The following is a 12,349-nucleotide window of genomic DNA, read 5'->3' on the forward strand; positions in this document are numbered from 1 at the left end:
TTTTTTTTTTCTTTTTTTTTGCATTCTTGGCCTTGGACTCTGAATGAACTGCAATGAGGGGTAATTTTCATAGTCTAATAAATCAGATTTTTAACAGCTAAGAAATGTGGAAAACAGTTTTTGTTACCTTTTTTTTTTGATGTGGCTCTGATTTTAAGATTCTTTAGTTAAAATTGTTCAAGATTAGTCTCAAGTCAGTGATAGATTTAGAAATCAGGTTATTGTAAATGTCATTTAGCTTTTGATCTCTTAAAAAAATTGAGAATTTGAGTGTTAGCAATCAGTATTCTATTGATTTAATATACTGATGCTGTTTATAAAACTGAATAGGGTAACAGGAGTTTATTTTTTTAACACCATAGTAGAAATAGGCAAAATTGATTCATACCCCAAAATAAAAATAACAGACTTTTTAGTGCCTAAGAGTTTTGAATATTTCTATGCAAGATAGTATATTTAAAAAATAATAGAAAACAACTGGCAACTATTAATAACAAATCAGTTCATAATTATCCGTAGTAAAATTTTAATACCCCAGCTTGGTATACTTTTGATATGTAGTGCATCTTGCCCCAGGATATTTTCAGGGAAAGTTAATTTCATTGTTGAACCAAGATAATAATGATTAGAATGATAAATCTCACTTAAAGTGTCTCAAAATTCATTAAGGCTATTAGATTTAAATTTGAATTACTTAGAGCATAAGTTGGCAAACTTTTTCTTAATGGTCCAGATAATGAATACTTAATGGTCCACAAATACTTTGTGGGGCATAGCTGTATTCTAATAATACAACAAAAATAGGTGACTGACCCAGGCCCTACCTTGTTGTCCAGGAAATAGTTTGCTGACCCCTGATCTAAGTACAGTTTGGGACTGTGAATACCAGTAAATGAATACTTGGAATATTTTGGATAACCAGTATTTGACTGTAGAAAGTTTCATAGTTGTATGTTTTTATTATAAATATTTGACTTTGTGAATAACTGTGATTTATTATACATTATATTGCTTTGTATGTTGGTATCTAAATACAGTGTTTACAGTTACCTTAAAAAAATGCACTGACTTTTATATTAGTCCAGCTTTTATAATAAACGTGTTGAATGGCAATCTCATTTGATAACTTTTTCTTCTGTTAAAATCTTTAGTTACTTTTAAAATTGTTAACAGTTAAATCTTGTTTTCTAATTTGTCTTCTAATATAATATGTCTGCCCCTTTTTGGAATATGGAATATTTTGCTTAATTTTCCTCAATTGCATTTTACAGATCGCCAGGAGAACCTCAGTCTGACGACATCGAAGCTAGCCGAATGTAAGTGTATCTTGGTTGTAGCTGTGGTGTCTTTTAAGTTACCCTAGATTGCTTTAAAGGTGTTATATTATTTGAAAATAATTTCCAAATATAAGAGTAATACAATTTAAAAAAACCAATTGCGAGAGAGGAACTTTCTTATATTTTTCCTACCAAAAAAATTCCTTTAAACTTTGGTACCATATCATTAGATTTCTACTTTTAGGTAGGTAGTTGTATACTCCTGGATTCTAATGTCTTTTTGGTTACCTAGCAGTTGTGGGAAAATAGGGGAAAGAATTCAGGTTAATAATCACTTATTAAATATTTACTATATATAAGGCAGCTGGTGATGTGTTGTGGATACAAAGATGCTTCATGGGGTATTCCTGGGTAGCTCAGCAGTTTAGTGCCTGCCTTCGGCCCAGGATGTGATCCTGGGGTCCTGGGACTGAGTCCCACATCAGGCTTCATGCATGGAGCCTGCTTCTCCCTCTGCCTGTGTCTCTGCCTTTCTCCCTCTCTGTGTCTCTCGTGAATGAATAAATAAAATCTTTTTAAAAAATCCAAAAAACAAACCAAAGTTGCTTCATAATAAGTTCCTAGCCCACAGAATAGTCTAATCACTGTGAAGGACAGGAAAGCAAATCATCAATCATCATAGTAGAAGGATACTTAGGATGCAACAGGAACATAAAGGAGTATTGAGTTACCTAGGTATATAGTAGGAGCCTAATGCAGGGAAGTAGGGGTGGCCAGGGACGGCCAAATTAAATCTTGAAGTGTAATTGGGAGTTAAGTAGCAGAAAGCATTGGCAGGGTTGTTCTAGGCAGAAGTTTGGGTAAAGTTATAAATCGGCACAGTGAGCTTAGGGAACAGTAGGTAGTTGAGGATTTTTAAATCATAAACTGATTGAAAGACAGGAAATTGAAAGGAGATAAGACTTGATAGGGTTAAAGCCTTGCATGCTATGTGAAGGGCCTAGGCCTGTTTCATAGGTATTTGGGGGTCAAAAAAGAATTTGCTAAGGAGAGTGTAGTAATCTTGTTAGACATAAAATTTTAATAGTATTGGCAGCAGAGAAACACAATTGAAGAGAAGTGTTTAATGGTCAAGAGAAGTGTGTGGTGGTAGGGTGATCAGGGCTTCAGTAGTTCAGTCCATGAAAGCCGTAAGAAGGACAGTGATAGGAATTCAGGATAACATTCCCTGGATGTAAGAAAAATATTTGGAAAGTGAAATAGTTAAGACTTCAGTGATTGGTTGTAGGAATTTAAGAAGTTTAAGTTAATAGGAAAATGGTAATTACTGAAGCAAGGTTTTTAAGGTAGTAAGGGTTGGAAAGAAGAAATAGGTATAGGGATCGCTTTTGAATAAGAGCGAAGGCCCCTATCTTCCGAAACTACTAGAAGGAGCTAAAGATGGATATGTGATGTTAACTATGTTTGTAGGTGTGAATGAGGAAGTCAAGTCATTCCCAAAGAATTTTCTCAGTAAATTCGTTTAGATCTGCTGTACCACTGTTTGTCTCCTTTGAGATGATATGACACATTTCTTGAAAAGGAGGTTCAATTGTTGAGTAAGTTTGGAAACTGTAAAGTTAAACAGGTTTCTTTACTGAAAATGGTGGAAATATACTTTAAAGTGGTGTTATACATTGTGAATCTCCAAGAAGGGACTGTAAGATGTATTTCTCAAATTTATGTGTCCATGTAACCTTTTTTTTTTCATTTGGCAAAAAAAAAAATTTTTGTGGTAAAATACACATAACTTATCATCTTTATTATTTTTAACTGTGCAGTTCAATGATGCATGCAACCATTTGCCACCATCATCTCTACAGTTCTCTTCGTCTTGCAATACTGAAACTATCTTTTAAACAATAACTCCCAATTCCCCCTTCTCCCCATCTGCCAGCAACCATCATTCTATTTTTTGTGTCTGATTTTCACACTGATTAGACTATTAAATTCTGCCTCATACAAAGGGAATCATATATATTTGTCTTTTTGTGATGCTTTATTTCATTTAGTGTAATGTCCTCGAGGTTCATCCACACCGTGACATGTGTCAGAATTTTCTTCCTTTTTAAGGCCAAATAATATTCATGTGTGTGTGTGTGTATATGGCATTTTATTCATCCTTTCACCCATCGATGGACAGTTGGATTACTTTCATGTTTTTGCGATTTTTTTTTTTTTTAAAGATTTTATTTATTTATTCCTGAGAGACACAGATAGAGACAGAGACAAAGACAGAGGGAGAAGCAGGCTGCCCATAGGGAGCCCGACGTGGGATCCAATCCCTGGATTGGGATCACGCCCTGAATCAAAGGCAGACGCCCAACTGCTGAGCCATCCAGGCGTCCCGTTTTTGCTATTGTTAATCTGTCATGAACATGGGTGTCTAAATTGCTCTGAGACTCTACTTTATTTCCTTGGATAGATACCCACAAGTAGAATTGCTGGATCATATGGTAATTCTTTGTTTAATTTTTTGAAGAAACTTCGTACTGTTTTTCATAGGGATTGTACCATTTTACATTCCAAGCAAGGGTTATAATTTTTCCACATTCTCATCAGTACTTGTAATTATCTGTTTTTGATAGTTAACCATCCTAATTAAGTGATTTTTAAAAACTGTAACTTTGTGATCATGTAACTTTTTAAGAAAAATGTTTTAATATTGTTTTGTGGGACACAGGGTTTGATTAGGGAACTGAGGAGACTATGAAAACTTTGAAAGTGACTAGGGGGAATGAATGAAGAAATAGACCAAATATTGAGTCTTATGCTACTGAGCAGCTAGTTGAAGTTAGGAAACTTATCATAGTTGGAGTTTAAAGACCCTTTACTAGCCAGAAAAGTGGCATGGTATTTCAAGGTTGGGTGTTAGCAGATGGGGCAGTATGCTAATGGCATGTGCATAGGTTGTTAACACTGAAGGAGTTGAATTTATATGTCATTGGTGAATACCATGATTGGATAGGTTGTGGGGCCAGGCACAAGAGTTGGGTTGGTTACAAAAAGCCTGATAGGTCATAGAGATAGTTCAGTGTAAATGAAATTTTTAGAAGGGTGGATGGTGATGATCATGGGATGGGTGTTTAATATGCCTGCAGTCATGGTTGGCTGACAGAGGAGGTGAACCTTTTTGAAGAAAGTCAAGTATTTTGGATAAGAGGGAGCTAAAGTGTTGGGATAGATTGTGAACACCGGCATCGAAGTCGGCATCCAGGTGACTCAGTCACCTGGGTGCAAAATGAAGCTGTTAGTATAATGGGTATAATTTACCAGAAGAGAGAGGAAAGGTATTCACATAGATAACATGACTTTCAAAGTACAAGTTCTGTTTGTGTTATATTTTGTTTTAATGGATATTGCTTTAAATATAAGGAATTAGAAGAATAATGGGTTTTAGTTGTCAGTTCACAGAAAAGGTAAAAGATAGGCAGTGCCTTTTGGGGTATGCCAGGCTTTAGTGAAAGCTAAGAGATGGAGGGACCAGGACCATTATATAAAGCAGTTGCAGATTAAGGACAACCTGTATTATAAATGTTTTTTTCTAGAGATTGTAGTAGAGTAGATTAGTGGGATGAAGTAATAATAGTAAAGAATAGAAAAGGGTAGGTGAAGTTTGGCACTATGTAGTAAGAATCAAGGATGACAAGAATGCGAGGCATAATAGGATATTTCTCACAAGATTCCAGATCAAACTCTGGAGTTCTGGTTGAGTTCAGTGAACTGTTAAACTGTTTAACTTGGCCATGTTAACATGGACTAGCAGGAAATTATGATGTCTTGATAACGGTATGTAAGGTTCCACACATAATCGCTGGAATGTAGTTCTGAGTCTTCATTTCTGCCCCCATTTCTCAAATTCCTATACCTGTGGAAACCATAATCAGGCAGTAGTTTAGTAAGGTAAATAGGTCCAGGTTCTATAATTTTCTGAGTCTGGATTTACAAAATAGATAATGAAGGATTCTTGGCTTTACCTAAGAATTAACGAGGGTCTTTGATTAATGGCAGCATCTTACATTTATTGAAGTATGATTTTTTGGGGGCACTTGGAGACGCATTTGCATTTGACATCCTTTAACTAGGGAGGAGGGTGCATTTTAAATGGCAATTATATAAAAGTAAAGAAGTTACCCATTTGTTTTTAGGTATTCTTAGTGTTTTCTATTCTCCATGGTGCATAAAAACAGTACAAATTTCTAACATTTGCATATCATTCTGTAGTTGAGCCTAGAAATAGAACTAACACAATAACCCAGATCTTTTTATCCAATTGTATTATATTGTCTCGGTATTTTGTGTAAGCTTATATATTATTATTTTTTTGTAAGCTTATATATTATTAGAATCTTTTTGCACATACTAATTTAGACTTTAATTTTTTTTTTTTTTTTTAATGATTTCAAAGCAGTTTCTAATAACTTCAATTTCTCCTCCTTTGGTCTTTACTCTCCACCCCTATCTTTAATGCTTAGGATATGTTTTCAGGTGTATAACCAAGACAATAAGTGGAACATGGGTAAACATATTAAGTGATTTATGGTTCAGTGCATATCAAGGCTATTTCTGTTAAGTACTTAGTTTTCTCTACATGTTGGTATGAGCTAGCACTCAGGTCTCAGGCCCATCATTATCTCTTATCTCTAGATAGTTCTCATATTTCTGTCTCCAACTCTAACTTACCCTCTAAGTTGTAGACTTCATATATCCAATAATTGAATGTCTGATTGATTCTCTTAACATGTCCAAAGTAGCTCTTGATTTTTATCCTCTTAAATCTACTTGTCTTGTATCTTTTTGCCATCTCAGTTGGTAGCAGCTCTTTTTTTTTTCTTCCACTTTATCTAAAACTTTGGAAGCATCTTTGATTTCTGTTTCTCACTTAAGTTATCAGCAAATCATGTTGACTCCACCTTTAAAATACCGTAATTCAACCACTTGTCCTTTTACACCATTTCTACCTCTATCACTCTAATTAAAGCCATCATCTTTTGCCAAGAGAATGAAATTGTTCCTCAGTAGTTTTGCTGCTTCCATTCTTGGGCCTTTCAGTATATTTTCTATGTAGCAGCCAGATTGATCTTTCCTAAGATTTATTTATTTTAGAGAAAGAGAGAGCATGAGTGAGAGGGGCAGAGTGAGAGAGAATCTGGAGCAGACTTCATGCTAAGCACAGGAGCCTGACAGGGCTGGATCCCACAACGCTTGAGATCACAACCTGAGCCAAAACCAAGAGGCAGATGCTTAACCAACTATACCACCCAGGCAGGTTTCTTCAGAGTGATCTTTTTAAAATCAAAGTTAAACCATGTTATTTATGCTCAGAACTTTCAAGGGCGTTCCATCTAAGAGCAAAATCTGAGGATCTGCTAGGACCTGTATGAGCTCCCTTGCACTTGTGTGGCCTTTCCATTTCTCTTGCTTGTCTTTACACTGGCTTTATGGTCTTGCACTTATGTTTCAATGTTCTTAACACTCGTGTCTACTGTTTGTGACCCTTCTCTAATATCCACATGGCTTCCTTTTAGTTACCTCAGTGATGCCTTATCAGAGAGGCCTTCCTTGACCAAGTTCATCAAAGAATGGTCATGTGTTGTGTTCTCGATTACCCTGTTAGATTTATCATCATAGGATTTAATGTCAGTTGACTTGTTTCACTTTGATTTTTTTGTTGTCTTGTTCATTTAATACTAGAGTGGAAACCTAATGAGAGTGCCTGGTCTATAATAGGTAGTAAATACTTATATATGAAAGAGTGAAATTACTAAATTAATGTAAAATGTTTGTTTCAACCCTTTTAATTCCTTTGCAGAAGTGTAGGAAGAATTTTCTAGCATCAGTGTATGTGTAAATAAATGATAAATATGTACACAGCCCATAGACCTTGTGTAGTTATTTAGCGCCTAACATCTTGAACACTTACCATAGGACAAGCCACTATGCTCCGTACTCTACATGCATTCTATCATTTGATAGGAAAGGTGAGCCTTTTTAAAAAACAAACAATAATGAAAATATTTATTTCTTTAGGTATATAAGGTTTAATTTCTTGAATTTGCATTTTATACGTTTTTTGACATCTAGCTGGCACATAGTGTTACATTAGATTCAGGTATACAGCATAGTCATTCACAACTTTCTACATTATGCCATGCTCACCACAAGTGTAGCTACCATCTGTCACCATACAATGTTATTACAGTACCACTGAATATATTCCCTGTGTGTACCTTTCATCCCTGTGACTTCTTCATTCCATAACTGGAATCCTGTACCTCCCACTCCCCTATACTCATTTTGCCCCTCCTACTATCCTGCCCCCACTCCCTCCCCCTCAGCAGCCATCAGTTCTCTGTATTTATGAATCTGTTTCTGCTTTTTGCCTGATTTATGTGTTGTTCTTTTTTTTTTTTTTTAAGATTATAGATGTAAGTTAAATCATATGGTCTTTGTCTTCCTCTGTCTTATCTCACTTAGCATAGTGCCTTCTAGATCTATCAGCATTGTCTTAAGTGGAAAGATCTTACTGCTTTTAAAGCTGGGCCTTTTAATCAGATTAGACTATAGACACACAGCTTGGATCCTTTGAGACTGTAGAGAACTGGTGCAATTTCTTAAATTTTTGACAAAATTCCCCAGTGAACCTAATCTGGTTCTGGCACTTTCTGTTTTAGAAGGTTATTTATTCAGTTTTCATATCAGATTGTCTTTCTTCTTGTGAGTTTTGGCGTATTGTGTCTTTCAAGGAATTAGTTCATTGCATCTAAGTTATCAAACTTGTGGGCATAGAGTTATTCATAGTATATCTTTTTTACCCTTTTAATGTTCATGGGATCTGTTGTGATGTCCCTTTACTTCATTTGCGATAGGAGTAATTTATGTCTTTTTTTTCCCTTAGCCTGGCTAGAAGAGTACTGATTTTATTAATCTTTTCAAAGAACCAGCTTTGGACGTTGATTTTTCTCTGTTGGTTTCTGTTTTTCAATTCATGGACTTCTGTTAGCATATTTCTTTTCTTTTCCTTACTTTGGATTTAATTTCGTTTTCTGGATTATTAAAGTGGGAATGTAGATGATTAATTTTTTATCTTTGTTTATGCATTCAAAGTATAAATTTTCCTCTGAGCACTGTTTTTGCTGCATCCTGCAAATTTTGATAAATTGTTTTCATTTTTACTTAGTTCAAAAGGTTTTTAGTTTCTCTTGTGATTTTTTTTATTGACTTGCTTTGTTTAATCTCCATGTATTTTTAGATTTTCCAGTTATCTTTCTGTTACTGATTTTTTTTTTTAAGATTTTATTTATTTATTCATGATCGACAGAGAGAAAGAGGCAGAGACATAGGCAGAGGGAGAAGTAGCCTCTCTATGGGACACCTGATGTGGGACTTGATCCTAGGACCCCAGAGTCATGACCTGAACCAAAGTGAGACACTCATCTACTGAGCCACCCAGGTGTTCTGATTCTGGTTTAATTCTGTTGTAATCTGAGAGTAGACATTGTATGATTTCTATTCTTTTACATTTGTTACGGTGTATTTTATGGCCCAGCATGTCATATATCTTGATGCATGTTCCATGTTAACTTGAGTAGAATGTGTAATCTGTTGTTGGATGAAGTATTCTATTGATGTTGATTCTATCTAGTTGATTGATGGTGCTGTTGAGTTCAACTGTGTCTTTACTGATTTTCTGCCTGTTGGTTCTGTCCAGTTCTGATAGAGGGGTATTGAAGTCTGCAATTATGTTCGTTAATTTTTTTTTTTTTTTTTTTTTTTTTTTTTTTTGTAGTTCTCTCAGTTTTTGCCTTGTCGAGTTTGACACTGTTATGTTTTGAGGATTGTTATGTCTTGGAGAATTGATGTATTGATCATTACATTGTGCCACTCTTTAACTCTGATGATTTACCTTGCTTTGAAGTTGGCTGTCTGAAATTAATAGCTACTCTAGCTTGCTTTTGATTATTGTTAGCATGATACATTTTTCCTCTTTATTTTTCATCTGTATCTTTATATTTAAATGTAAATAATATGTGGTTGGATCTTATTTTTTGACCCACTCTGGTAATCTGTGCTTTCAATTTAGACCACTAACGTTTAAAGTGATTATTGATATAGTTAGATTAATATCTAACAGTTTTGTTACTATTTTCTATTTGTTGCCCTTGTTCTTTTCCCTGTTTCTGTCTTCTGTTCTTTCTTCCTTTGAGTGCTGAGCCTGACTGGGCTCGATCTCACCACCCTTAGAGCTTGGCTTGAGCCAAAATCAAGAGTTGGCTGCTTAACTGACTGAGCTACCCAGCTGCCCTTAGAGTTTTTATATCTTAACCTTGTCTACTTTTAAATAACATTGTATCATATCACAGGGAATATGAGTACTTTATAACAACAAAATAATCCTAATTTCTTGCTTCTGTCCTTGTATCACTGCTGTTGTTTCACGTATGTATATATAAGTGCATATACATATTTAAAATTATACACACATAAGTATTTCATAACTAAATACATTGTGTTATTATTTTGAACAAACTTATCTGTTAGATCAGTGATTATTAAGAAAAATAAGCTATTTTATTTTTACTCATTCCTTCCTCAGTAGTTTGTCATTATATAGGTTTGAGTTTCTGATCTATATAATTTTCTTTCTAAAGAAGTTCTTTTAATATTTCTTGCAAGTTACGTTCACTGACAATAGACTGCCCTCACAACAGATTGCCCTCAATTTTTTATTTGTCTAAGAGTCTTTCTCTTCTCTTAAAGAATAATTTCACAAGGTACAGAATTCTTAGTTTGATGAGGTTTTTTTTTTTTCTTTAAATTTTGATACTTTAGCTAATTCATTCTATTCTTGTATGCACGGTTTCTGAAAAGTCAGATGTAATATTTATTTTTGTTCTTCTGTAGGTGTTTTTCTCCTGGCTTCTTTCAAAAATTTTTCTTTATCCTTGGTTTTCTGTAGTTTGAAAATGATATTCCTAGGCATAGTTTTTTGGTTTGGTGTGCTTTTTTTGGTGGGTTTTGGTGGGTTTTTGTTTATTTTATTTTTGACATTTATCCTTCTTGATGTTTTTTGAGTTTCCTGGATCTGTGGTTTGGTGTCTAATATTAATTAAAAAGGGGGTACTCTCAATCTTTATTTTCAGATATATCTTCTGATTCTGTCTTCAAGTTCTTCTGATAGTCCCATTACGCGTTATACTTCTGTAGTTTTTCCACAGTGCTTGCATATTCTGTTTTGTATTTTTTTCTCTTTGCTTTTCAGTTGTCACAGTTTCTTTTGATCTGTCTTCAAGTTCAGTTTCTTTCTTCAGTTTCCAGTTCACTGTTAAGCTCATTAAAGACATTTTACATTTTTGTTATGGTGCTTTTGAACTTGGGCTTTTTTTGTTTGGGTCTTTGGTTTTTTTCTGCTTACGTTGTTCAACTGTTCTTTCATGCTGTCTACTTTATCCATTAGAACCCTTAGCATTTTAATCATAGTTGTTTTAAATTTCTGGTGTGCTAATTCTAACATCCCTATTTAGTCCTTTTGTTTGCTGTCTTTTCAGTATTTTTTCCCTTTGGTATGCCTTGTAATTTTTCTTGATAACTGGGTATGATTTTCTAGCTAAAAGGAATTGCTATATATAGGCCTTTGGTAATATGGTAGTGAGGTGTAGGGAGGAAGGGAAACATTTTATATTCCTGTGTATAGGTCTCAGTCTTCTAGTGAGCCTGCCTGTGCCTCTGGATTGTGAACTTCACAAATATTTCTCCTTTTTTTATTTCCCTCTTAAGTGGAACAGGATGACTAGAGTGGGCTGGAGTTGGATATATCTTACACAGGTCAGTTAGGCTCTGAGAATACCTGGCAGATTAGGCTTGGGTTAACTAGTTTCTTCTGAGGCCAAGCCTTGTTAAGAATAAAGTGCTCTGGTATATTTCATTATAGTTCCTTTTTCCCTCTCCTGCTTGAATATGAGGGGATTTTTCTCCAACATGGGCTATGAGAACCTGGTTGAGCTTCTTGACATAAATATCACAAAATTGTGGACACTCTGGTGGGACTAGGTCCCCCTGGAGTTTTTAATGGTTAGACTTCTACGTGCTGACCTTCCAGGAATTTGTCCATGATAGTTTAGGTTTCCCTGTCCTGTTATAGGTTCCTTTGGCAATAGCCTGCTCTCTGCTTCAGTAAGCCATGGCTCCCTGTATTTGCCTCTCTCTCCAGTCTTTGGGGCAGCAGTTTGTTCTATATTCTTCTCTCAGTAATCCAAGAAAAGTTGTTCATTTTTTAGTCTGTTCAGCTTTTTACTTGTTTTTAGATTAGAGTAGCAGCTTCCTAGCTCTTCCATGTGGAACTAGAAATCAGAAATTGAGATATAGCATAGATTGGATGCTTTTATTTTCTATATGGAATGGGAGTCAGTATTTCGGTATGACTTGAATTTAGGTGTACTTAGTGTGTATGATTGCATTTGTGGATTAAATAACATCTTGAAGTATATTTTACGTAAAATATATAAATCCCTTTAATCAGATGGAGTCTCTTTTCAAGATCCTCTGCTATAGGTTCTGATATCATGTTCTTTGCATATTCTTTTTATACCTCTGATATACCTATGAAACTGGGAAGTTTTTTCAGAAAACAGTGATTTTTATTTTTTGTTCCATTTTATTTTAAATTCCAGTATAATTAACTGTTACGTTAGTTATGTTAGTTTCAGGTGTGAGTATAGTGATTCAATAGTTCTTTGTGTTACTCAGTGCTCATCACAGTAAGGATACTCGTAATGCCCTTTGTGTATTTCACCTATCTCTTTACCTGTGGTTATTATCCCCTCTGGTATCCATCAGTTCTCTGTAGTTATGAGTCTGTTTTTTGGTTTGTGTCTTTTTTTTCTTTGTTTGGTTCTTAAATTCTGCATATGAGTGAAGTCATATAGTATTTGTTTCTCTTTGACTAATTGCACTTAGCATTATACCCTTTAGATCCATCTATGTTGTTGCAAATGGCAAGATTTCTTTTTTTTAATGGCTGAGTAATACTCTGT

General features: G+C 34.8%; 1 protein-coding gene across 11 annotated transcripts in view; it reads left to right on the plus strand.

The window, feature by feature from the left end:
- The window catches only part of UBE3A (ubiquitin protein ligase E3A), a 102,250-nt gene that overhangs the window by 29,311 nt on the left and 60,590 nt on the right, over nucleotides 1–12,349 (plus strand). For 10 of the 11 annotated variants that reach the window (XM_072737033.1, XM_072737034.1, XM_072737032.1 and 7 more), the window contains one exon: nucleotides 1,272–1,316. The exons of the other annotated variant lie outside the window; for it this stretch is intronic. In XM_072737033.1, coding sequence (XP_072593134.1) covers nucleotides 1,315–1,316 — 2 coding nt within the window. In that variant the 5' untranslated portion in view covers nucleotides 1,272–1,314. The remainder of the gene's footprint in view (nucleotides 1–1,271; nucleotides 1,317–12,349) is intronic. 11 annotated transcript variants of the gene reach the window in all.

Source organism: Vulpes vulpes, chromosome 14 (genome assembly GCF_048418805.1).
Source record: "Vulpes vulpes isolate BD-2025 chromosome 14, VulVul3, whole genome shotgun sequence".
Taxonomy (NCBI): Eukaryota; Metazoa; Chordata; class Mammalia; order Carnivora; family Canidae; genus Vulpes; species Vulpes vulpes.